Source organism: Platichthys flesus, chromosome 6 (genome assembly GCF_949316205.1).
Source record: "Platichthys flesus chromosome 6, fPlaFle2.1, whole genome shotgun sequence".
NCBI classification, from domain to species: domain Eukaryota; kingdom Metazoa; phylum Chordata; class Actinopteri; order Pleuronectiformes; family Pleuronectidae; genus Platichthys; species Platichthys flesus.
Genome location: NC_084950.1, coordinates 8660425 through 8688388, shown reverse-complemented (window position 1 = coordinate 8688388; position 27964 = coordinate 8660425). Strand labels below are relative to the sequence as shown.

At 42.8% G+C, this 27964-nt stretch overlaps 1 protein-coding gene across 1 annotated transcript in view; it reads right to left on the bottom strand.

Moving 5' to 3' along the window:
* Positions 1 to 1686: 1686 nt before the first annotated feature.
* Positions 1687 to 27964, bottom strand: part of lrrc4ca (leucine rich repeat containing 4C, genome duplicate a) — a 44554-nt gene continuing 18276 nt past the window's right edge. Inside the window, exons 2-3 of the mRNA XM_062390303.1 lie at positions 17923 to 17996; positions 1687 to 4051 (exon numbers count right to left, since the gene is read on the bottom strand). Coding sequence (XP_062246287.1) covers positions 2057 to 4000 — 1944 coding nt within the window. The 5' untranslated portion in view covers positions 4001 to 4051; positions 17923 to 17996 and the 3' untranslated portion in view covers positions 1687 to 2056. The remainder of the gene's footprint in view (positions 4052 to 17922; positions 17997 to 27964) is intronic.

Here is a 27964-nt window from a genome sequence, read left to right as displayed (position 1 = left end):
GTTAATTTGTAGTATTATATCATATTTTAAACCTGCCCTGTCTGGAGCAAACAAATGAGATGTTAATTATGTAGCAAATTTTTTTGCGGATTTCCTGGTCGATAATTTATTTCTACTTTAGAAACTTTTCAGACCCAAGATGTAAGAACGTCCGAAACCCACAACTTCCTCTTATTTTTGGGTGCAGTACCACTTCCAATTTTTCCGGATAGTGCTGTGGATCGTGATTCCACAAAAATATGTCATGTCACTATCTGTAACAGTCTATTTTATGACGTATTCTCCTCTGTGTACATTCTCGATGTAACTTCAAGCGTCAATATAATGTAAAAGACAAATCGGAATGAAACATGACAATAAACAAGCTCTTTGTCGTATTTTTACTGTCGGGGGACCAAAGCTGCACTTATCTGCTAAAAATAAAACCTGGAGAATCTGACAAATGTCTGCATAACCTCTGCATTTCTGCCGCCTGGCACCGTTCTGATGGAGGGGGACTTTGAAATGGTTTCCAAGGTATGGGCGCCTGCGGACCTGTGTCCAATTCAAAACCCATGGGCACATCAATTCGAATGGAAATCTTGTTGTCGCTAAGGGAGGGGAGGGGGGGGACAGATGCAACCCACACATCTGGTTGATGCCCGATCCCACACATTCACCCCCAAATCTTTTTGCAGCATAAGCCCTCCCGCTCGGGGGCCAAGTCCTGTGGTTGGCAGGGGCAGGGTGTGAATCTGGGACCACCAGGCGCTGCCCATGCCGAACTGTGGCACACAGATGACAGGCAATGTGCTCGGACAGCTGTATAAAGGGTTTAGGCTCCTTCTCCGGCTCACCGGCCTGCTTCTGACAGCACTCTGTCCTGCAGTGCTGCGGAAGAGGTAAGGGGTCCCCAGCATGAAAAAGGTGGCTTCAAAGCGATCATCTTCACATGCAGCAGTTTCAAAGCATCCTAAGTAAAGGGGAGGCCATTATACACTTGGTATATTCAAAGGCAGTGAACCTTTATCCAGAAGTTACTATTATTTTCCATGACTTTAGATTTTTACATCTTTGTTTATATTTTTAATAACAATCCTGTTAATTCTAAAGAACCCATTAGTGCTGCTCCAGTATCATGACCCCCAGAGATCAGAATTGGTCTAAATACAATAAGGGACTTTTTCCTTTTTGTTATCAGGTCTCTGAGATGCTTGGGACTTGAGTGAAAACAAGTGGACATGGGGGATAAATTGGTACTTTGCAAATCCATTAGGAAAACAAAGACAAATGTTTCTTTCATAGTTTATCTATAGAATTTAATTTGAATTAAATATGCTTTTTATAGTGAGCCTTGACCTGCACATTAGCAGAATCAGGACGTATTCCACTCATTAAGGATCATCAGTCTACAGATGGCAGTGCAGAGTGCCTAAGATGTTAGAGATACATAATTAAGTCGTGAATTATGACCAAATTTTGTCACCGACCGTTCCGGCAATCACCGAGAAAATAATGAACAAGTGTTCAAATCAACTTAGTTACAGATCAACATAAAGATTTCATCACTTAATTCACAGCTGGAGAAAATCACTAGCGTGCTCTAGATTCCTGTCACACGTGGGGAAAATTAGGTTTTCTGTCTCATCTGATCCTGAAGTCTGCCGTTTACAGGGGGGGGGGGGGCTCAACATCTTCTTTGACTGATGCCTCCAAAGCATTTCAAAGCATATTAGTAAACCAAACCCATGAAATGAGAGGGAGAAAAGAAAGACATGAGGTAAGTGCTGAAAAACATAATCGCAGAATACAGTTTTTCTTGAGTTAACCACAATATTTTTTTCTTAAATAAATAACTTCTGTTTTGTAAAGACACTTTTTGAAACAGTAGACATACCCTAATCCCAAAAGTCAATGAACAAACACCACAAGCCACTGATTTGCCAAAACGCGAGTCTGTTTCTCCATCGTTTGAGCCGTAATCCTCACATCCAGTCATCAGTAATGTCCTGTCAGTCAAGTTTTTATGTAATTCCATCAGTTTTATAATGTCTCATTTTGCAAAAGGAAAAAAGTATTAGATTTGGGTCTCTTGTACATTGTCTTTAGAGCTGGCCCGGATTAACAAAGGTTCGTGCGCGGAGCTGTGTATGGAGTTCATAGTGGCGTGGTTGTACGCACTCTTGTAGGTGTTATAGTGGTTGAGGTGCTCATGCTCAAGGGGAGGCAGAGTCAGGTGGCCCTCCATGCCCTGGCCCCCCGTTACGCAGTCCTCGTCCACGTTAATGATCTCGATGGTGCGTTGGGGTGCGTGGTGGTTCTGCTGGTGGTGCTGCTTGCGCATCTTGTAGAAGATAATTAGCATGACGGCGGCCATTAGCGTGATCGCGACGAAGCAGCCGATGATGATCTTGGTCGTCTTCATCACCTCGTCCAAGCCGTTGAGGAGGCCGTCCCCGCCCAGCTCCGTGACGGGGATCGTGTACGTCCTCTCCGTGGCGCGGGTGTAGAGCGTGGTCCGCTGTGTGGTGGTTGTCGTGGACGTGGCTGAAACGGACTCCCACGCGCCAGCGGAGGGGGTGGGGCCTACCTTCTGTTGCACGCTGGTGGTGAAGCCTTCATTTTGCAGCGTCTCTATGGTCTCCACTGTGACCGTGGTGAAGTAGCTGAAGCTGCTGTTCTCCGTCGAGGACACGTTAAGCGTGGCGGAGGCTGTCGTGTTCCCGGCAGAATTACTGACCATACACGTGTATGTGCCTGTGTCCTGCATGGTGACGTTAGTGAAGTTCAGCGTGCCGTCGTTCAGCACCGAGATTCGGATCTTGTACGCTCCGTGTGTCATGATGGAGCCGTTCGGCGTAATCCAGCTCACCGAGGTCAGAGAGCTGGCCCTGCATTTCAACTCTGCAGCGCTCCCCTCGGTCACGTTTAGGTCTGTGGGAGGCTCCACAATAACAGGAGCATAACAGTGAAAGTAGTTCTGGTCCAGCTCGCCAATGTACCGGCCCTTGTGGTGGGTGGGGGAGCTGCAGCGGGCACAGCAGCTAGTGTTTGCTGGCACCATCTCTTTGAGCCACCAGCTCAGCCAGAGAATGTCACAGTTACAATTCCAGGGGTTGTGGTGCAAGTGCACCCTCTCCAGGTGATGTAGAGGAGTGAAGAGATCGTGGGGCAACAGGGTGAGGTTGTTGTGGGCTAGATTGAGCTCCACTAGCGACTGCAGGTCATCAAAAGAGTTCCTTTCTATGATCTGGATCTGGGCATGCATCATCCACAGCTTTTGCAAATGGATGAGTCCTTTAAAAGAGCCAGGCCGGATGACAGATAGCTGGTTCCCCGACATCTCCAGTTCATCCAGCTTCACCAGGGGTATAAGGTTGGGAATTTCTTTCAGATTGCACATTCCCAGATTTAAGTAGCGTAGATTGCTCAGCCCTTCAAAGGCCCCCTCAGAAATGTAGGTGAGCCGCTTGAGCTCCCCGAGGTCCAGCCGCCGTAATGAGGGCACTCTGTTGAAAGCATAGGAGGGAATGCTCTCCACAGGGTTATTCCTCAGCCAAAGCTCCTTTAGTTTGGACAGGTACTCAAATGCCCCGTTTGGGATGGTGGTGAGGCGGTTATCAAAAAGCTCCAGGGTGTTGAGGCTGGCCAGTCCATTGAAGGCACCCAGCTCAATTTTGCGTATGTGGTTTTTGCTCAGCTGCAGGATCTCCAGGTGTCTCAGATGCTTGAAGCTGTCCACCTTTATGACCTGAATGAGATTTTCCTGCAGATTCAGGTAGCGTGTGTTTGTCGAGATGCCATCGGGGACGTCCCGCAGGCCTCGGCGGGTGCAGATGACTTTGCTGAACTGGTTACTGCAGGAGCAGACGGAGGGGCACGTCTGAGCGCGTACAAGCCCTGCCACCACCAGCAGCTGGAGGGCCAGAAGCAGCACGAGCAAAGGGTCGGACAAGGCCCGGTTCCACCTAGGACCTCGCATCATCTGCTGCTGCTGATAGGAGGTCATCTTGTTTAACATTCATAATTCGTTGACTGGTCTTCCACTCTTTGGAAAGAGGATTTGGGCCCACTGGAAGAAAACGAGAGACAGAAGAGAGAGGAGATACATAAGTCAATCGAATATATATCTCTAATATGAAATGGTTTAAAAGTATAAAAAATTGTATGCAGCAGATTGCAATCCCAGAGAAGTTTTCACCAAACAATATTCCTTAGACGTGTGTATCTGTTGTTGCATAGAAAGAAGCACTGTCCACCGATACACAGAAAGTTGCCTCTTGATTGAGTGCCTCATATCAAACTCTGTTTATGACTGTACAGTATCTGTCGTAGCCTATAATAATCACACACATATACCCTGGACCCGTGCACACAAAGTTGCATCTTGATTGAGTGCCTTGTATCGCATTCTGTTTTCCGGGTGCACTGTCCTTGCACTCTCAATCCCAGTCACATAAAACAAAATCACAATGAAGCCGGCAACTTCTGCGCAGCACCTCTGCAGGAGGAGGAGGAGGGAAGGAAGGAGGGAGGGAAGACAAGCAGCTATGACTGCTTTGTTCTGTGATTTATATTTGAGACGGGGGGGACGTTGATAATACGGACCCTCGTCAGGATGCCACCCACCAGTCCTTCCATCAAGTTTAGATATCTGGAAGAGTCTGATTACAAGTCACAGTTCCTCAAAGGCATGTGTGCTAGAGGAATGTGAAACGAGCAAGGCAAAATGAAACGGGGGGGATTTGTTTGAGGAAACAGACATTTGAGAACAAATTATATCCCAGAATACTAAGTAAATAATTGCATTCACTTTAATTATTGAGCTAGGTGAATGCTGATTACAATAAGTTGCATGTTTTTATTATATTATTTATCTTTTCTATGAAACCATCTTGTTTTTTACATTCTATCCTATATTTGATAGTTACTGTAACTGGGAAGCAGGGACTGGATTCAGTGGGAGAGGGAAGAGGTTCAGGGAGAGAATCAGCCAAGTTCCACGGCTGTAATCGAACTGTATTTCATACTTTATTCATAGTTCACATGTTTTGTTGACCTACAAATATCTACAGTACTTTTCCAAATTTGATTTATGGCTTCTCATCTCCATTTCCTATAAAGAAACAAAATAATCATAAGAGACCCAGGCTCTGAGGGCTCATAAACTAATAACAGAAATTAATACAACCGTGCAGTGTTACGATGCATGTATGTCACTTGCTGTAAATAGATCAGAATCCCTTTTCAAGTTTGATCTGTCATAATAATATGTGACAATGTCCTGACAGGACAGTGCCACGTGTTTAAGAGTTGAGCTATGATGCAAGTGGATGTCTGTCACAAGTTGTTACTTTAAAAAGTTATAAACCACTGTTACTGTAACTATAACAGGTTACTTTATTAAATGTTGAAATTACTTTATGAATGATTTCCTCACCTAGAGGATTTTATGCTGCTGTCAGCAAGAAGTAAAAGACAATACCATGGGTGAAGTATTTTCATCTTCATTAGTCAACATTAAATTAGTAGAATCAGGTTAAAGGCTACAATGCTGACATAAGCTACTAGCAGCCATCCGCAACATTTAATGGTTTCAAGTGTTTCAAATATTCATTTGAATTGCTACCATATAATGTAAATGCGAATGTTCCATTTCTCTCGTGGCGGAGTGTCATTCCAGTGAGCTCCAGCAGCAAGACACCTATGGTGCTGACCCACTTTCACACAAAAAAACAAAAAAAGATTTTGCAACCTCACTTTGAAATATTTTTAACAGTGTCACCGCTTAAACTCGGCAGCTGGTTTAGGAACAGAACAGAAGTAACACTACTGAGGTTGTGGGATTACAGTGTTTTCTGCCTCTATACAGTATGTTTGACACAGATTAATCTGCAAAAGAAAGCTCTTCACTTGTGAACGTCAAGCTATTGCTGTAACTACTGATTAATTGCTTGATAATGACTCCATAAATTCTTCAATTACAAAATTCAAATTTCCAAGCAGCCAGAGCTGGAGGCTGGTGAAAGAAAGTATTTTCCTCCTGGGGACCAGACAAATGTGACAGGGATCAAACGCGAGGCTCAAATCCCATTTCAAATTACGGGTTTAATTTGTTGGAAATTAAAACCTTTGCATGAAACAATTTAATAAATTACAATCTAGGGTACGTAGGATTTTTTTTTCTCTCTAATTTGTCAGACACAGATATTTCACGGTGAAGTTATATCAAAAACTTGATCAAATACAATCTATCCTGCAAACTCATGATTAGTAAATAACCTTCTCTCAGATAAGACATCTCTGTATCTGGCTGTTTACTCTTCCTCCTTTTCAACGGCTCAAACCTTGAAAATACATAAACAATGAATCAGCAAAACGGAATCAAAACTGTGGCAGCAGAAAAGATGAAGTTGATTTACAGAGCAAAACAATATGTCCTCGGACTGACAATGAAAGCATCAAAATTGGATTTACGTGGTGCGGTGAAGGAATGAGATGAATGAGAGATAAGGAGAATGAGATTAAGGATAGAATGTGTTTTTTTCCCCCAAACTATTGGGGGAAAACATATTATCAACTGCCAGCCATCTCTGGTAGGGAGACGGTAATCATGACCCAGATAAGAAGGCTGGAAGACAAGCTGCAACCATTCTGAAATGAATTCTGTTTTTTGTAAATGAGATAATTCCAACTGAGAATGTTCATTAGGAGGAATTTGGTCCATGGCTACATACACAAAAAGACACACGTCTTGTCAAGTGATTATAAAATTCCAGCTAGTCACATTAGTTGCTTGCGAGCGGAGGAATGTTAAATTGGTTGTCATCAGCAAAAGAAAGAACAAAACAAGCAAACAATAGAGAAAAAAGTATATTTATACCTGAGATAATTTTGATTGGAATAGACTCACTGTTGTCTAATGAGATTATGTATTTATTGGCAACATCATTACACATGTATGTATGCTGATTTCAACACATCTCATTTGACCTTTACTTGTGAAACACACCTCACAAGTATGTTATATGTTGAAAACACAGCATACATTTTAAATGCAGTGACAAAGTTAAAAGGCCTGGTATGAATGAACTGTATAGGCCCATGGACAGGAATCATATGTGGTGCACTACTTATTACATCAGTGTGTAGTCACATCCACCGACCCCTTCACTCCTCATCCCACAAACCCTCCCTGAGGATCTGCCATCAGACCACTTAAAGGACGCCAATGGGAATTAGCATTGGCAGCCATAGAAACAAGAAGCCCATCTTTTTTGCATGACACAACTAATCAATACTCATAAATACAGCAGCTGCCCGGCTGGATATTGTTCAGCTCTCCTGTGCAACCACCAGTGTTCATCTCTTCTTACAGCTGCATCTAACAACAGATTACTTAAATCTCTTAAATGACAAAAAGGCTTTGACTATTCTGTAAATCATTTTTAATTCATACATGAATCATATCAATCCTAACATTTTGAATGAGTATAAATTCAAGAAATAGTGTTGTGATTGGAGCTGACAAAGAGAATGACATCTGCCTTGTCCATCACAACAAAGGACAAAAAAGCATTTCAGGATGTTTATTTATAAAAAGTCAGCCAGGTTTAAATGTAAATAATATCTGCATTAAGAGGAACCTGATAAATAATCACCTGACCCTGACTGAGCTGTGATTAACCCCACCTTCATTTCACCACCGGTGTATTTTAAATAAGACATTAAGCTTGTGCCAGTCCCATGTTTCGTCCAACCATTCTTTTTTCTGCTCGAGTGCACAGCTACAAGTCTGCAGCCGGTTTCACCAGTGCACACAGTGTGATCTACAGCAATCTCCACCGGGTCCTAGTCTCAGCCCTTTTCACGGGGGCGCTGTAACTCTCCAGCCTGCATCGTATTTTTGCATTTTAAATCAGCCAGAAGAGGCAGAATGAATTATTCAGCAGGACTACACGAAATTCTAGTGGGGCAAAAGTCTAAGTCCTCTAAAATAGTTCTGATGTAGCTGCTGGTGATTATCTTCTGCTCTCTTTCCATGGTCAACAAACATTTCCCGTCTTAAGCTCTCCCAAACACAAGCTTCACGAGGTGAGGAGGGAGAGGGAGCCGATGCTTCCTTCAGTCAGTTGATGCTTGAGTGCCCGCTGATTATGAACTTTTGTTACTGGAGAGTGACTGACAGAGGCTTTGGCTTTCTGTGCGGCATGTAGGGAGAAGGATGATGATTGAGGAGATTGTACAGTGAGAGACGTGTGTGACAGAGGCAGCTTGGCTCGTATGCTATTCTTGAGAAAGAGAGAGAGAGAGAGAGGGAGGGAGATTAATGAGATATAAATCAAATCAGGTCACTTCTTCATAATACCAGCAATCTTGCAACAGCTCCAAATATAAACCAGAATCCTTTATGGATTCCAGTGTGGGAGGGAAACCCACCACGAGCATTTCAAGCCTTCTCCTCACTCCCCCCCTCTCTCCTTCTTTCTCTCTCTCTCTCTCTCTCTCTGCAGCCACACAGAATTAACATGCAGAACAGTGCAATGAGCAGACTAATTAAAGGAAGTATTCTGCGAGTCTTTTATTTATTTTTTGCCTCTTCCTCGTATTTTGCTTGCCTTGCTTTGTCACTGTTTATCTTGAGCTGTACTAATGCAGCTCAAGATAAACAGTGACATATAAGATAAGATGTACCTGCACTGGTTCCCCCACTGGGGAATTTATGCAGAAATATCACTGGTTAACTGTTTTTACTGACAGCAGCAGACTTGCATTTATTTAGTTCATTTTTTAATTGGTTTAATTTAATTTTCAACTTTACTTCATTTATTTGTCTCTATAATACTTGCTACGTACAGTAATGTCCTTTACAACTAAAGTAATTCATTTCAAATGACCTCGTCCAGCTCCAAGCAGAAAACGTATTTCTTTAGTTAGACTTCAGTAACAAAGCAGAAAGCAACTGGGAAAACACACACACACACACACACACACACACAATTAATAGTTGTTGCACTTGCAGGCCACCTCTTGATCTTTACACATTGCACCAACCGCCTACATTTGTTAAGCAAGCTGAGTTTTTATGATCATTATTTCTTGCAGGTGTTTCAACACTGCAGAAGATTGAATGATCAGTTCTTGAGATGCATCAGGTAACAGTGCAATTTACATTTGGGTGTAATAGATACTATGGTGGACATATGTAATAAACCTAAAACATATTGGGCTGCCAAAACTGATACTTGGAGTTGTGGTGTCACTGTAGAAAAAAAACGAACTCTTACTGTGCTCGAGCTGCGGCAGCTTTAAAACTGTTGAAATATATTTCAATTCCATTCACTCCACTCCACTGAGAGTCCGGTCACAGTCAGCGAGAAAGCAGAGAGTGCAGAGAAAAGAGATCTGCTCTTAACTGCGAGCTGATGGTCGCGTTGTAGCTGTTTTCGGTGTCTCTTGTTTTAACCGGCTGAGTGAAACAGACAGGCCGAGGACTTTGGTGCTAACTAGCCCAGTGTGACAAACTGACAGCTGCTCCCCTGCCCACAGCCCGATATCCTCACACTCACAGCTTGTCTATCTCATCCATAACAAGCTGCTGAGACAAATTTGATTCATCTCCCAAACACTGCTCTTAACAAGCAATTGTTGGAAGAAAAGGAATCAGGGAAGCCTGTAGAAATGAAACAGCCCATAAAACATTGTCAATTCCAGGAATGCGAGATAAAACACTATTGTTTTAAAATATAAGTCCTATATTTTTGAGGATAACTGGGGGACGGTGGTGCATTGGGATATAGAGATGTTTCCAAGTTCAAAAAAATTACTGATCAATAAGAAAGCACAGAAGTTACCATAGAAACACTAATTACAACTGTGGTTGAATAATTCAAATGTTAGCGATATATTCATGAAATGATTAATCAAAATTCAGACATCCATCATTTTAAAACCATTCTTCTATTCGAGGAAGTAATGGTGTGGGGGTTTCGCATAATTTAATCAAGCAGTAGAGAGTTCGATGTAAAACGGTAGTTATGGTAGTTGAGGGTCAAAGTAATGTTTCAAGGTCTTTTGGGCCACTGTTAGTCCTGTACTGGGTTCTGCCATTGAATACCATTATGATCCAACTGGTGGCCATGGTTTAACAAAGGTTATTCCATCTGTATAATTGTAGATATTGTCTTTTAATCACAATTTAGACTGGGGGGCATTCCCAGAACATCAGAGTGTATGTACATGAATGCTAAATGTACAGAGTGGGCTTGAAGTGGTGGTGCAGTATAGTCTCTGTGTATTATTATTACATTATTATATTTAGATAAGACCGGGATGCTGAAAGCCATGTCCAGTTAAATGTGTTTTCAAATTTACATTAATCCCTGTGTTTTCATAACAGACACTACTTTATGGGAACAGTGGAAATCGAATACATCAGAGTAAATGGGTAAAACGGATCCCTTTATAAACTCAGTGATTTTTAATCCCGTAATATTCGGCAACGTTTCCTTCCTTAATCCACAATGCAAAAAATCCAGTCCACACATTAGAGTGCATCTCAGGTTCTGTCGTGGTGCAGTGTAATAACCTTTGCTGGACGGCTTACAGCTTGCTGGGAAACGTGGGGGCGAGAAACGAGAGAGACACACAACCAGAGTCTCCAGTCAGAAGAATGTTGCAGATACATGGTACGCAGTCCAAATTCACCACACTCAATACACCGAGTGCCGTGTTTATTGGACTGTGCTGATTTAAAAACCTTTCGTGAACTTTGGAATTTGGATTTTTAAAGGTTGTTAGAGAAAAAATAATCATTTGGATACAAACGGGAGTAATGATCCGTTTGGGCATTACTCAGTAATTACATGTTTTGCATTCAGTAGCTCTCAAACGGAAAACATGTCACGCCTCCGCGATGATTTGCAATGAACTGTTGTCAGGATTACAACAGTGACGAGACGCACAAGGTAAGGAGGGACCTCGTTGGGAATATTCAAATCATCTGAATGGATTTTAATTTGTTTTGCCATTTTGTATTTACACAGTAACTTATCTTTTGACAGTGGAGACTACAGCTGAAGGTCACGGGCAACAGGGACACTTAACACTCGGCTTGGATTTCTACATCTAAGATGAAAAGTGTTTCAAAGGAATTTAATTTGTATCATCTCCCCCTTCCCCCATCAGCTAAACTATGACAGTGCAAATATTGTCAATTTTCCACGGTTTGAATATTAGACAGCAAATATTTCTTATCGCAAGGAAAAATCCTTTCTCGCTCTATGTGCAATGGAGGAGTAAAATTCACAAAACACACTAGTGTAAGTTTCTTACTGGCAAATAATTTCCTTTTAACTCTTAATAAATCTGAAAAGTCAAAGTCAAACAATCTAAGTGCAGTAACGGCAAGCAAATGTTATTTGAAATGGAGCTTTTACTTTGTGTGAGTGAATGTTGAGCTGATCCATATTGAATGAAAACTGCAGAGAATGAGTCAGAAATCCAGAGACTGAACTTCGAGTGCTCCATTACTTCCACTGTGTTTGGGTTGAGTTCATGTTGTGAATGGTAGTAAAGGATTACCTGTCGATTTCTATTTTCACCCCCCCCCTTGTGCTTTTCAATGCAAACGATTTCTTGCAGTACATATTGATGAATCTCTAGTTCTGAACTAAGGTGTGTGACAGTTGTACACAGAAGGAGCCACTGGCCTCCTCTTCCTCCTCAAACTGAGGACGACCCCCCTGGCAGCAACACATTATATCTGATGAAAGAGCCGCAGTCATTTGGCTTTTTTGGAGAAAAGTGCCCAATCAGGAGCTTGTCCAGTGCCTTGAAAAACCCTGTGCAGGGACACGTGGATGAGCATACGTCCTCGTGCAATCATCCTGCTCTACTACACTTTACGGGAGTGCATCTAAATTACATTTGCATCCGTACTGAAAGGCTATACATTTGTATTTAATTCAAATTTTAAGGTTATTTCATTCCCTGTTTTTTTCCCTGGAGTGCAATCAGTAAAGTATCTCTTCTCTCATCTAATCTTTCTTTGCATGATCTGGTGCAGACACTCACTCTTGAACATTCATTTTGACACTATGCACAAATGTTCACACATTTTCCCATCCCGTCCAGTAACAAAGAAGTGTCCAGTATGAATCAGGTCATTGGTTCTTCTGATGATTTATTATAAAAATAAAATAGATCTTATGCGTGTTTAGTCCTTCCTATACTTGGTTTTTCTCACCTTTATTCATATATGTGCGTCAGTGGCGTGTACTTTCAGCATGTGCCAACTTTCACAAGCTGTGTAAAGTGAGCAGCGTGTCGGCGGTGGTGAGGACTCGAGGTGACAAGAGGCATTGATAAAACCATTCGTCACTCTGCAAACATTTCACAGAGGCCGGGGGGGCAGAAAATGGCTGCTGACTTCTCTTCAAGGATGCAGGGATGCATGAGAGAGTCGCCACCTTGATGTTGCTCTCAGTCCGCGGTGTCTGGGACAGGTCAGGGTGAGCATGCATCACTCCCGAGTCTGACCGAGCCGTGCGGGGGGGGGGGGGGGGTCACTGGGAGGCTGTGAACCCGGACGTCCAGGCAGCGGCCCCCCCTCCTACGAGTGAGTCCGAGCTCAAGAGAACACGTGAGATAAGGAGGAGATAGGGGGCGCACTGATGCTATCTCGCGGAGTAGAGCAAAATAGAACGATTGGCTGCAGTGTTGGATATGCTAAAAAGAAGTGTCTGCTAAGATTGTGTGTGTGAATTAATTTGTCTGGCTTTCAAGTTCAAATCCTAATCCGTTCGGATGGGCTGGATCCAGACGGAGAACCACGGGGCTGATTTACAAAAATCAATAGCTGTGGTTTTACGTTGAGAGAAGCATTACATCAGCGCAGTGTGTCAGTGAGTTAAAAGAGCAGAACTGGATCAACACTACACCTTCTGTTCTGCTGCTCTGAACATATGACTTTTAAGATCGGCTCGGTGTTGAAATGTTCAAGGACACGTGGTTGTAATGTCTCCCTGATTGATGTGTCGGTGTACGCGTGTCAACATCAGTGGAGACTGAAGGTCAGCAGCACAGAGCCTCAGCCCGGAGAAGGTGACAGCGTGAAAAGCAATAAGTGGAGTCAAATGTCAAATAAAATGGGTTGGATGCCTTTTACAATGGTAGTCGGGGGGTTTGACCCGCAGGTTGTGTAACAGATCAGTATTAACAGAGAATCAAATTGCGCTGCTGCACAAAGCGCTGTTCACCTGTTTATCAGAAGTTCAGCTAAGCTCCACAGATCATGATCGAAATACTGAAGCTGATGAGTCTCTGCAGCCGGCCGCCGCTGCTGCTACAGAGTCTAATTATTCAAACATTTTTGATATTGTCCAAATCGCTCCAAATTCAACATGCGGCTCCTTTAACACTTCACGTGCCAAGTGTGGAGCCGACAAGAAACGGTTCTCGAGATATACAAGCTACAGCCTGAAAGACAGGGATTTCTGAATAAGTTCTTACATTAATGTATGAATAATTATTTGATTAATATTTAGTATCTTAGGTATTAGGTAATTAAAATTGATACAAAAATAATCTTCATTTTGGATATTTTTGGCTTGGAAGTCTGTTGTATGTGTGTGTTTGTTGTGTGTTTGGCTCTGCACGTCTCTAAAGAGATACAGAGAACAGTGGTTTGCCCAATTATTTTTAATGAATTGTGGAATTCGTATGAAAACTCTCTAAGATCAGACGAGTTTTATTCACAGCAACAGCCACCGTCTTTCTCTTACCGATTCATATTTGCACAAGAAAGTAGGATCCGACCTGTTGCATCATCTTTCCATCACTTACTAATGTACACCTTTATCACCTCCTGATATAGACTATAATTGTATTCATAGTCGGGGCCAAGTCATCATGCTTAGAGAGGGTGAAAGTCTGCAGGGGATGAAGGGGGGGGGGGGGTTGAAGAGCAGCCTGATGTTAAAAAACACAACACGATGAACTTATTTATATGATGCCGTCAGTCTAAAGCTTTTTAAGGTTTAAATTGTCCGATCACATCTGAGAAGTTGAGGGGACAGTGTGAGCGTTGAGGCATTTCTAAAAGATAAAACACAGCAGAAAACTGAATGAATCTCCGCGACGCCCCCGGATTAAAGAGTCGAGGCTGAGGCTGTGGATTAATTAACGTGCGAGTCGTGCTGCCTTCATGAGGCTGCATGGATCTAATGACCTGAAGGAAGGTTGCCCCGCAGTGTGAGGCAGCTGCCAACAGCAGAGTTTGACAGAATCCATCCTATTACTTTATAAATTAATACAGACGGTTTAACCCAGTTAACCGCATTCAACTTTATATTGTTACGGGTCAGGTGTTGCAGATTGACTTTCATAAAGGGTCGGGTTGGTGCAGGTATTGAAAGACCCTCACCAGCATCTCATTACAGCCTGTTAGCGTTTTCCATCCTTACAACAATCAGCAAGTGGAGTAATACACAAAAATATTAACATATTATACTAGTTTATAATAATATATAATAATGTGTACTACAGTATTACTTCCATAATTATTCTGGGTAAGATAATCCTCTTCTCACAATTTATTAGTGCCACCAATGATTGTATAACTAGAATTTCCCATTGTCTTACATCCTGTCAACAAACATCAACTGGTGATAATACTCAAAATTATGTTCATTAAAAGTATGAGCTCATTAAATGGATGCGTGTCTCCACTGAAACCCAGAGAATGGAGAGTGATACTCATCTTAACCAGCAATATCACTTTCTGCAGCTGTAATGGAACACAGGATATTAAACTCTCTCTGACTGTCCTTGTTTTTTAATCCATCACATTATTCTGTAATTAAATGATGCCGAAATTAAAGTAAAGAACCGTGAAGCTGGTATCCAGGAAACAAACGTTCCTCTGTGCACAGAAGTATCTGTAAATCACATTTACCCTATTTACCACCAGCGCCCACACAAAGGCAGGTGGATGAGACTAGCACTTTTCAGAAATGTGTTGCCGAAGGAAAAGACTGCATTTTACAAGAAATAAAAACAAATATATGATTCAATTGAACAAATTTAAAATAATTTCCAGGAAGAATATTATCCCATCCCACTGGGACGGATACACAGGGAGGATCAAATAAGAGAAAACACCACATGAAAAGGAGCTTTGAAGTAAGTGAATCACAAAAGCAACTCTTCATGCGAGTCATATCAAATAAGTTGAAAGCCATTAGGCTTCTAAAGACGTCTCACTATCATCACTTTTATATGGGAGTTTTCAAAGCAACAGGACGGAGCTAACAAAGAGAGTCTAATGCACAGCAGCACAAGAAGAGGAAAAACTCCAGAGTGATTTATTGTGGCGAGGATAATAGATGCAGAGATTATGACAGCATATGGCCGACAAACACAAACAGTATAATCAGGGTAGAGGAGCAGTGTCTGCGAGTGGAAGCTTCCTGACACTGTGACAGTGGTTCACACCAAACCAGTGAAGCAGACGTGTGGTGGAAGTTACACACATGAGCTGCAGCTGTTCACACCAGAGGCGCAACTGTGTGACCACGCCGGCCGCCCTCTTTGGAGAAAGAGGAGAAAAACACACAATCGCCTGACACCAAGGTGAAAATAGACTTCTTACAATGTGAGCAGAGGTGGGCAGAAAACACTGCTGTGAGTCATAAAGTTCTTATTTTTCCACTTCCATAACTTTATATTATTTTTTTTTTCTTTCCATTTTCTCTGCAGACTTTCTCCGACATCGCTGTAACCGCACGCTGCTCCTCTTTCAGGCCTGCGCTGCGATTGGGTGAAGTCGATAACACAGAGTCGCTCCCTCTCCGCCCGTTTCGATCAATCCAATACAGTCGGAAAACCAAATTCCTCTGAATAAAGTTTCGTTTGTATTTTTTTGTAAAACACGTTCCAAATTGTTAAAGTCCACTGCACTCGACAATACTAATGATACAGCTGCAGGTTTATTGGGTGTATATGTGAATCTCCACCACATCTGGATGACTGCAGCGTATATATCTGCAACACGCAGAACACTAATAGAACTTCAAATTAAAGCTAAAAATCTCAAAGCTATGGCCTCAACAATAAATCAGCTCAGACAGTTTTCTACTCTCTCACAGAATCACCATACACAGTCGTGGCCTTGGATAAAACACAGTTTCAACAGAGCAGGCACGTCGCTCTCAAACAACTCATAATCAAGGCTAAATACACAAAGAGGAACACAAATTTTGAAAATATGTTTTAATAGTAGTTGTTTTTTTCCTGTGGGCTGTGTTTACGTGTGAGAGAGTCCGACGGGTTCCCACAATCCTGTTGATCACCGTTGTGGATGTGTGGTTACTCATCTTGTGGGAGTCGTTAGATTCAATAATTGCTCTGCGTGATCGTAAAACAGGCGAAGGAAGTGAGGATCAAGTGCCCCTCATAGAGCAACCTCCAAAAAAGACTTGTGTTCTAACAGAGAAGAACTGGAGCAGACTTTGGAGGGTAGCCCGTGTGAAACTGGGCAACTTAACCCCTATATGTTAATTAAGGGTGTAGCTGTATGTTGTCCCCAGTGACTGTACATAAAGGTGCATGACTGTAGTACTGCAAACCCATATAGGGGTGTGGGGGGGGGGGGGGACTTGAAACAAAGGGATACTGAAGATAATGGAGTAGGTGGGAGATAAAAGGTGCTTTTGTTTATAAACAAAGATTTTCAAAAAAAAAAAAAAAAACGCTAAAAAGAACAAAATTAAGCAGAAAGTTAAGTGAAGAAACCACAATGAACATAATGAACACAAGATTAAGTCGGGATTCTGCGGACCTGATGATTCTATCCATATATACATACCTACTTGAGATAAATGCACGATAACTTTACACTGCATGTAACCAATGCAGTGCACTCCATTCCAAGAGACCTGATCATGAAGCCCTCTGCCTGATTGACATTCAAAGTGCAGATAATAATCAAATGACTAAAAATTGTTAATGTAGGGGAGAAATCCCCCTTTTCACAATGAGATGGCTTCACTTCCTCTCAGTGTAAAAAAATAAAGCCAAACTAGAATAGCAAGATCCATGAATTTTTCTACGAGAGATCGACCAAAATGATGAAATAACAGCATCACAGTGTTACAGAAGCTGAAAACAAATAAATACCTGGATCCGTCCCCTGATCAGGATCCACACCGGAGTTTAATGAGTTCTCTCCTGACCCATATCACAACCCACTAAATAGTCCTGCTCACTAAAGTCAAACAAATGCAGATGAAATCTTAACCTTGGTGGAGGAAAATATCCAGATATGGGTGCTGTCACCTTCGAGATCCACAGAGGCAGCAGTCACCCCTTTTTATACTTATAATCTGATCACATGTGATGATAACTCTAAATGGACATTCATTGACTAATTAAATAGTTGTAGTAGCAGTTCATTGGATAAACTTTCCCCACCTCTTCTTCACAATAACATTGGGCTGAAGGGAAATCCCAGTATATACGGAGCTATGACAGAAAAAAACATTGGTGATTTATAGTTTCCAATCCGCTTGTATTAGACACCTCTGCACTGTGGCGTGTTCCCTCATTTTAAGAAGTGTACCAGCAGTAGTTTGCTGAGATAATGTGGATGATTTATTTGGGCTGAAGGGGTCCGTTCGTATGAGAAAACTCCGGCTGGAAGACGCAGGTGCGTAGTTCATTTTTTATCTGTGGCTCTTAATAAACGGTAACCCTCGTAAAATGGCTTAATATAATTTGTTTAGAGTATTTTATATTTACCTCAGAGGCTATGAATCTGAGTTTGGATTTTGGATAAGTGCTTTTTTATGTCTTTCTTTTAATCTGAGAACACAAGAGTGTCTGCACGAGTCCTGTTCACCAGGGAAGAAGGAGAATCTGGTTTTCGGTTCATTCGGCTCTTACCTGCCAATTCAATCCCAGTTCCAAGGCGTCCTGATCATCCTCATGTTAACAACCAATCCACCGTAAGTCAGGCCCTGGAAAGACAAGAGGAGGAATGTATGAAGACTCTAAAATAGATAACACGTTTACACTGATGCAGTTTGTAGGGCACTTTCTGTTTCTCTGCGGAGTACAGCGCATAAATAATGCACTGTTTTGGAAAGATTATGATGTATCTACTCCTCTACCAAAAAATGCAATCTTTAAACCCCCAGGACAAAGTACATCTAATTCAAAATTCTCTTTACTGTTTCTAAATAATCATTGAGTCATCCTGTTAGTTTTCCTTTCAACCATTTCCTCAGCACTCTGCTGATGCTGATATTTTAGGGCCTCTGAGAACCTCTATCTAACAAGAGGGGCTTTGCAGTCTGCTATTGTAAGTTCGGAAAGAGCTCATTCCCCCAGGGACAAGGGGACAGTCGAAGCCATAAAGCCTCACCGACACGTGCACACACACAGCCTGTGCACACAGATATATACGTACGTGCACGCACAACACAGACGATGGTCCCTGCTGAATAAATTATGGGGACAAAAGCAAATGGAGATAAAGCTCTCCAGCTCGCCTGCCATCCATTAGCGCAGAGCAGGAACTGCGAGTGCAAATAAGTGTGTGTTTGATCCAGGGGAACATGGCTTTGTGGGCCGATCATGAGCCCAGACTTTGTTTTAAGATAACGGTTTTGGACGTCTCTGTTTCCACATTGAGCTTCCATTACGTCCACATGACCAGCGGCTAATGGCCGTAAACACTGCAAACACATCTCTGCCGATCTAATGTGCATCTGATGACAAATAGACTCGAGGTCGGTAAAGAAGGCTTAAACGACGGTTGTCTCTGGAAGCAGTCGGTCGGGTTCAAACAAAACAACCCAGAGACAATTCTCTTGTCATTTGTGGAAACAGTCCACAGACAATTTTATGTATTCAGGACATAAAACTTCAAGTATTTTTGCTGAGGTTGGGTGAAGAGTCCCCCGGGATAACGCTGGTGATTTTCAGTTTTTTATTTTTGTCAATAAATCCCAATCAGAAAACAGAACCAGCACTGCATTGATCTGTGCCTCATTACCTCCCAACACTTCCAGCATGTTTATGCACAAAGCCTGATCCCCATGTGTTCCTACCGAGGATGTAAATCTTTAAATAAAAACTTGTTTTCTATACTTTAAATAAACTTAAATGCTTTATGTCAAACAGTAGAGGAGTTTATAATAGTAGAGAGTAAATAGGAGAGTAGAAGGGCAATGCATCAGAGTTTCACCCAAAATAAACTCCGGGGCCCACATTAATCTAAGTGAGGGGACGTGTCACCCTCTGCAGCAGTGAGGCTCACTGACAATGTTGTTGGTTTTTTTTGTTCTTGGAAAACAATGGCGCTCTGTGGAATAGGCCATTATCGGGCTGTGGATAGACACACAACATTGGTTACAAGATTGTTCAAGTGTTTACAGGGGAATCGGTGACTGGGCCAACCTCAGTTTTTAAGTCTCATGTCTACAGTGTTCATACACTACATGCACATAAAATGGTATTAGACAATAAGTTGTTTGTCTAAATCAAAGCTGTTTGGCTTAATGTGTACACATGGACATGGTGAGCGGTTGATGCAAGTGACATAATCAAAACATGAAGTGAAGTGGAGTAAGGTGTGGAAGGCTCTTCCACTTGAGTTCCCTAAGAATGACAAATTATACATGCAAAAGATGATGGATATTGTCTTTGCAGATAATCCTTATCATTGTTGTTATTATCAACCACATCAATTGCCACACCTTCCAAGCGCACACGCACACGCACGCGCACACGCACACGCACACGCACACACACAAACAGTGTAAAGCCTTTTACAGCAATGATAATTGTTGATGCTGCAAATATCATTCAATCGGTTCCACCAACATAATATTTTTCAGAAACATACACTGCTACTAATGGAGAGTCAGTCCCAATGCAGAGAAACAGCAGATTGGTCCTTGCTGTCCATTGTGCCGTTCAAGATGGAAATCAGACAAAACGCAAACTTCACAAACATGAGGTTTTAGCAATTGGCAGAAGAGTTTACGTCACAGCAAGCGCATTTCCAGGAACACGTCTCTGTCTCTGTCACCTTGTGATTTGCATAGACCACAGGTCAGCAGTTACTATCTCATTGCATCGTCAACATCAGTCAGGAGAATAAACCCCGAGTCCTATCTCCGGTGGTCTGAAGGACATCAAAGATCTACTCAGCCATTTTTTACCTCTCGTTTTTATCTCCCATGAACTCACAGAGATAAAGTCCTGCTCCGAAAGAGAAGGCGTCCAACAAATCACGGCTGTGTGTCAATGCGCCCTCCTCCAGTTCGCAGCATATCTTGACCCCGCGGGTCACACTACATCAACGGCTGGAAATGACCAGAAATGCATGTCAGGCAGAATCAATCGGATGCACGGCTGCTCGTTCGATCTCGGGAGAGGATGGTCGGTGCGGTTTGCAGCGTGGTGAGTGGAGGCTCCCACAGGAGCAGTAAGTGCTGAAATCAGCTCAGCTGCGCCTGCCATTCGTCATTATCTAATAGTAAATCCATCTCTGTAGAGGGCCCTCGCTCGGCCACAGCACTGAGGGACCAGCCAGTGGGCAACAAGGAAAAGATGGACAGATAGATGGATGGATAGATGGATAGATGGATAGTTGGATGGATGGATGGATAGATGGATAGATAGATTGGTCTGTGGCATAGAGATCATATCAAGAGGTTTAAAAGGTTTAGAGGTTTTCCTTCGACATGATGCAAATGCAAACAGGGATTCAAAGCCATATAAAGAAAATCGAAATAAAGGCAAGATTAAATAAATGAACAGACTCTAAAGGAGGCATTTAGATGGAATACAATTATCTGAAACAAAGAAAGCAGTTTTGTAATGCTCCCAATTACATGATCTGTGACTTAAATTAAATCAGAAGAAAGCGTACTTTAATATGATTTTAATTAATTCACGTCTCAGCCATGTACTCCGTTTGTGGTCTGACAATATAAGCGCTTACGGGCTTTTCTGGCATATTCTGTTTATCTCTGTGCGCTTGTGTGTGTAATTGTACAGGAATGCATGTGTAATGAATAGACTGTAAATAATAAACTACCATAGACAATCAGGCTTTCTTAAAATATACAGATTTCCCGCAGTAATGTGTCATTTAGCCAAAGTGATTCACAGACAGCAGGACATTTTTGCCAGATTTGTTTTTTTCTTCTTCTTTGCTGGAATTGGCAAACTGGCACAAGATGAAGTCTGCTCATTTTAATAGGAGAGCTACATGTGCTCCGTTTCAGACTGACACAAAACACGGCTGTCTACAAGTCAGATGGAATTGAAAGGCTGTAGGTCTGAAGGATAACAGCAAAACATAATAGAACACAGACTACAGCGTGCGTAGAGCCGTGCCCTACACATTATCCCTGCCACGCGGTGGTTGTCAACACATTTGTTCAAAAGAAAAGGCCTTCGCAGACGTCGCGGTTCAGCACCGCCGGTTTAAAATTCTGCTGCACCAGAGGGATGCCGCCGGGAAACACATCGCGGAGTGGAATTAGTGCAATCAGGGGAGATATGGAATTAATATGTCTGATTAAGAGGCTGACTGAATTAGCATTTGGAGTCCAAAGAGATTTCGAAGCAGGAGGAGATGGGTTGAGATATTTTACAAGGGAGGGGGAGAAAAGGCCGGTGGAGGGAAAAACAAAAACGGGAAGAGCCGAGAAGGAGGATTGACTGAAGAGTTTTATTGCCTCGGCTCTTCGGCTCGGTCTCGTCATGTTGCCTTGATTAATTACCTCTGACAAGGAAACCTTCCCTCTACTCATCTGCTTGCGAAATGGATTCACAGTCGCCCTCCTGTCGTTTGGGGTTTTCACCGACATACGTCGTCGGCTGTCAGTTCGTCGTGATGCGAGAGGTAATTGGTTTGGCCCCATCAAAACATTTCGAGCGAGTCTTTGAAGACATTATGATCTGTTTTGGCGAGGCCCCTGTTATTAGGGATGAGAGAATTACACCGAGATGTTTATGGTCGTTGGGGGAAGAACACGATGACGATGATGGGAGGAGGGGAATATTCAGAGGGAGGTAAATAGGGACGCATAACCCACACTCAGGAGGCGGGGGGGAAATGTCAAGCGACAGGCAGTTTGAGGAAAAGCAGGAGAAATGAAAGACGCCCGCCTGCATGTTTCTCGCCAGAGAGCGGGAGAGAAGTAAATGACTAATATGAAATCTCTCCCCTGCAATGTGTGGCTCTCGTATGAAAGGCTGGCAAAAGCCCCTGAAGGAAAAAATGCATGGGAAAAGGAAGCCATGCTAACACAGGGTGACGCGTCACGCGGAACACACTAAGCCAATCAGCACATGTAATGCAAATCAATTAAGATCGTTCGATAGGAAGCAAAGTACAACTGACGGCTTCCAGTTCTTCTTTATTATCAAGCAACAAAGGAAAAAACTATAGAGAGACATGATCACTCCCGGATAACAGGGAATACGACTGAATATGTAGTAAAGGGAAGAGGACAGTGTAATGTGAGAGAGCGTGGAGTCGAGGAATAGGGCTAAAGAAGGTAAGGAGAGGTGAAGAGGAAAATAGAATTCTTTGGGGAAATGAGTGTGATATGTGAGCGAAGCTGGTGAGACACTAATGAAGGAGAAAGGACAGTCAGAAGGAGAGTACTTCCGGGATTATAATTCATCTCATTCCAAAGTGTGATGGACACCATGGTGAGTCTCTGGGTGTGTTATTGTCGAGAATCAGCTGAAGTGGAAGAGCCTGCCCCCGACTTCACCTCTGATTGGATCGCCCCTATATCACCCTTTCGTGCCGAAACCTCCCTCGAACTCGAGAACTAGATTTTTCTTCAGGAATTAAATAGAGGGCTTCTGCTGATCCATGCAGGAACTGACTCCTTGGTTCAGTTGCATTAAGCTGCTTTATGATAAAATATCTACCGATGCTATTAATTCCAAAACAGAAAAAAAAAAAAAAATCTAACACTAAAAATGTTTGCCGTTGACAATGACAACCCTTGATTGATCATTTGGCTCAATATCCTGGTGGCTGACTGCCCTGACATTTAATAACCAGCAGATATTCATGGTCTCCAAGGGATGATTAAGGTTCATTGAGATGAACCCTCTTGACCTTTTGCTTGGCAATAATGTTTTCAAAATTAGCTTTACATATTCATGTTGCACATCACAATCCCAAATCTTGTCCCCCTGACCTTTAGTATGGTGTCAATGTCCGTCTAAACTGTCTCAGAGGACAGATGCACACTGGAAGAAGACGTTTTTTCCATTTTAGCTATATATTGAGTTTTTTAACTGGTGCTACAATTGAGAGGGAGGATATTGAAATGAGTTATCCTCTGGTATAATTTACTTTGGATGTCTGTAATCCTAGAGCATGAGTTTTGTTCTCTGGTGTTTTCCGTGCTTGGATAAATAAAGCTCAACAGCCAAATAGTCCCACTTGTAACAAGGCAATATTAAATCCTCATGAATAGAGTACAAAACCATTACTTCACATGTTTGCACTCACAAATAGGTACAACTTTTTAATTTCAGTGACTCCATGGCCTTGTCTGCCATACCTAAACCTAATACCTAACCTAAATAACGTACCAACCCTTACTCTAAAGCTATACCTAACCCTATACCTAACCCTGCCCATGTGCTTACTTATTGAAATGCCAATAAGAAATCGCATTATTTACGATAAATGTTTAAATTAATGTTGCTGCAGTTAATAGATATCTGCAGCAACATATCAAGAAGATACAGTTTTGAAATTTTTTTTCCTTCATGTATTACTTCAAAATAGCATAGTGTAACATTACATTCTCTAGAGACAGCTCCAGGGTTTGAGTCCTCAGTGTTTGTTTTACATGTGAATGCTCATTTGTGTCTACACCACTGTCTACACAGTATGCACACATCCCTGAAACATGAAACACATGTAAAGAGTTAATGCTATCTGGAAGATCCCAGTACACACACCACTACAACAACCTCTTAGTGCACACATGTCTGTTTACACATCCTCCCCTCAGCTCTCTGAAAATTCATGGGGACGCGTTTCCCTGCGATGTGCAGAATCCCATAAAAAGACTTGTCATCAGGCTACAGCGATGGAGAGAGTGAGCATATAGGAGAGTTTCTAGCCCGCTCCCAGTTGTGCTGAGCGCTCGGGATCCTAAGCGGATTTACCAAACGATATCAGCGCTGAGCAGAGCTTTCATTACAGGTATCAGGAGTCGAAGCTGATAGCAGAGTTAACAAAGGGAATGCTGACATATAACCAGTGGAAGGAGGTAAAATGAAGGCCAGATTATAATGCTGGACATTATCATGCTAAACACGGGCAGAGGCTGATAGAGGAATAGGATACGAGCGTCTGTGCATTTTATGTCTTAATAGACATTCAGAAGTGGCAAATGTTTGTATTTGCTGTCCACACAGTTTATAATATTAACATGTTAACCGTCAGAGCGTGACAGTGACTGTCTCGTGCCAGCAGGCCATGGAAAGCTTTTATTAAGCAATGATTGCGCTGACTTATAATGAATGATTTGTGTTAGGAGTGCAGAGTGGACAAATAAACACAGACACACACACGCGAGGGCCATCCTCTCCTCTGCCCTCTGCTCTGCCGCTCGCGTGAGCCCAGGAGACGGATCAGATAGCGGGGAGCACTCGTCACGCACAATCGGCCACGAGTCTCTTGACGAGGCCATCGGTCCTACAGTGCTTTCCAGGGCAGTCTTGCGCCGGGCTAGCCTTTAGCTCCGGTGTCTGTCTGGCGGAGGTGGCTGCAACGCTCTGCCAGTCGTGCTTGCACAGGGAGCAAATGCATGACGAGATAAGTTAATGTCCTTTATTCCATGTACAAAGCAGTATGGTGACAAACGCTGATAAAGCAGGGCTTGTAGCAGACACGAGCCACGGGGGGGTGCATCTAATACTTCAATGTAAAGTAAGTCACATTGAAGACGAGAATGGCACTCGATAGAGCGCGTACACAGTCAGCGCATTTAGATCTACAGATCCAGATTATTATTTTAATCGGCATCAAGTTGCAGACACATATCAGTCATATTAATATGCCTGAATCTTTCCTGCAAAGTCTGTGATGGTCGTTGTCTTGTGTCGCATTGTTAAAGAAAGTGAATGTGGATTGTCCTGTTTGTCCAGATTCGGGACTGAATTCAATGGGTTCTCTTCTGACCCATGTCCCCTACTCCAACAAGTTTCTAGAAAATCAGTTCGGGAGATTTTGCATAATCCTGCTAAACAAGCAGCTCTGAAAACATAACCTCCGAGGTGAAGTGATGAAAGTGTTTCAGTGGGAAACAAAATAAACAAAATAGCCTGTTTATAAATTTTGGTAAAACAAACAAAATTATACTTCAAAAGCCATTCGGGTTAATGAACAAACATATGAATTAAGAAATGTTCTTTGCTCTGTAGTCTTACTGGTACTTGTGTTCATGGCACTGTTCCTAGAGTGAGTTAATTAATATTTGAAGTACTCTTTCATCTTTCCACATGCAACGTGAAAACGTGGACGGTCATCTGCATCTATCATACATATATAGAGTGTTCATGAGACAATCTTTGAAGAAAGATTGAGTTAAAGCATGGAGACAGAGAGATGACTACATGGAAAGTGAACACTGCCCTTGGGAAAGCTCCCTTTTTTCTCTCAGAGGAGAGGGAGGCCGTCTGAAGAGGTTATTTATTTTTCATCTGGAGATGGAAACTTAAGAGCTGTGCGGAGAGCCCCAGTGGAATTACTGACTGGAGATGTACCCTCCTGGGGCCACTGTCTTCTCTCTGCTCCCCATTTCTCCTACTCCCGCTCACTTTCCATCTCCCACCGTTCTGATCTTCACCAGAGAGCTGCCACCGTCTCTCAGGGAGAAGGAGGAAGGGGGAACGAAAGAGAGGCGCTGCTCATTCGCAATGCCATCTTTGCCTGCCTCACAGTCAAACTCCATTCATCCCTCACTCCTGTGGTCTGCAGAGCTCTGCCTGGCTTCGCTCGGTCCTATCTGCACCGCACGAGCTGAGCCGAGTTGTTCATCAGGCTCCTCCCAGGCTTGTCTGTCTCTACGTGGGAAGGCATAGCGTCTCATCCCAGCCCTCCTCATTAACAGCATCCCCATCACACTCCAGTCATTAAAAGAGCCTCTTGTCCTCCCCCATCCCCCCTGGTGTTTTCCTTTCATCGTTCAATATCTCGATTCCGATGAACCTGGTGGTGTGAACGCATCGGCTGACACCTTTACTCCGCCAGGACCAGAGTGAATTATTGTGAGCGGAGAAGTGGGGCCACAGAAGCTTTGTAAAGCTGCCTCTCCGTGGCACGTTCCAGGTACACCGCTGTTGTCAAGGGAGCCCATGAAAGGCTGCCTTCCTGCTCCCAATTCCTCTTAATGAACAAAGGTGTCAAAAGCATCCTTACTTCCAGGTCAGTTGGGAGGTTCCCCCATAGCTGCGAAAAGTAAAGATGCTAAAAATAAGAGGAAAGTATGCAAGGGAGCTCGCACTTTCTGACCAATGTGAGGCAATCCCTTTTCCCCTTTGTACCATCTAGGGCAGGCTGGTCTCATCACAATTTCGTAGGAAATGCTACTAAAAGTAATGCACTATAATACGTATGAATTCCACTAAATTGTGAGTCAGGAGGCTTGGGACACATGACCTATGCGCTTCTCTCTCTTCGGAATTGTCTTGAACTCCACTACCATAGCCCAATGCAAAACTATGGGGGGGGGGGCGCCACTGAGTAGGGTCAAAACCTTGAAAAAACTAGATTTTACCGTTTTATTAAAAACTAAATCTGAATAAACAGGTGTTTTTCTCACACCAAAAAAACAAAGCGAAGCATGCAAGGTTCACGGTCGCAATCTCACATAATAGTGAAAACTCATTAGAACTACAAAAGATTGGAACAACACACACACACGTACAGAAACGCCATTAAATTTGTAGTTCTCTGTATGGTTCTTCCTGGTTTAGATTAGGCTTGTGAAAATAGGGTTTAGAAAACATATTAGCGGTTTTTTTTTTTTAACCATGAATGAAAATATTGAAACTGAAACACACATATCTCGACATTGATATCATCAAAACACATTTTTATTAAGAAACATTGCTAAAATATAGCGTATTACGCCAGGAATACATGAGACCACGTTGTCTAGGGAGGGATCCAGGCTAAGCAAGCACATAATAAGGATAACATGGTTGCTACAGTAAGGTGTTCCTCAGCAGCGGAGCTCTTGTGCCTGGATACCCCCAAAGGTTTGACATTCACTTGTTATATTATCTACATTCTGAGTGCCGAGCAACAGCTCCAGCGCAAACCCGCTCTGCTGTCCGACTCTATCTGTTGGATGAAAACAGAACAAACCATCACATGCTTTACCAGAGAAGAGGGGGGGGGGCTAATGTGGGTCCTGCTGAAAGAGTGCAGTGGGGTCTGTGTAGAGACACACTCGTCATTATTCCTCAAATAGAAACAAGCCTAGCCCTCTGCTAATCTCCCTCACAACAGTAACGAGAAAATGGACTCTGCTTTCACTGCTCTCAAAGCCACGAGCTAACAATGGATTGAGAAGAAATCAAATTTGCCACCAAACCCCCACCACCACCCCCCCACACGATAACCTCCTTATTTCCTTTCTCTCTTCCCTTTGCCCGCCGCTCCCTTCGCCTCTCTCCCTCCTCTCTATCTTCCACGACACTCCACCCCCCTGCCCCTCCCGCCTATAGTTAACTACATTGGTTGGAGAGGGAGAAAATGCTGAGGCTGCAGGACCGAGAAGCAACCAGCATCAATTAGATCCGTAAGTGCACTTTATTTTTTGTCCCCACCATGCCAAATTAAATTACACTATAAATAAATTTAGAAAAAAAGGCAGCAATGGAAAAGCAATGAACTTTAATTATCAAAGCCGAACCC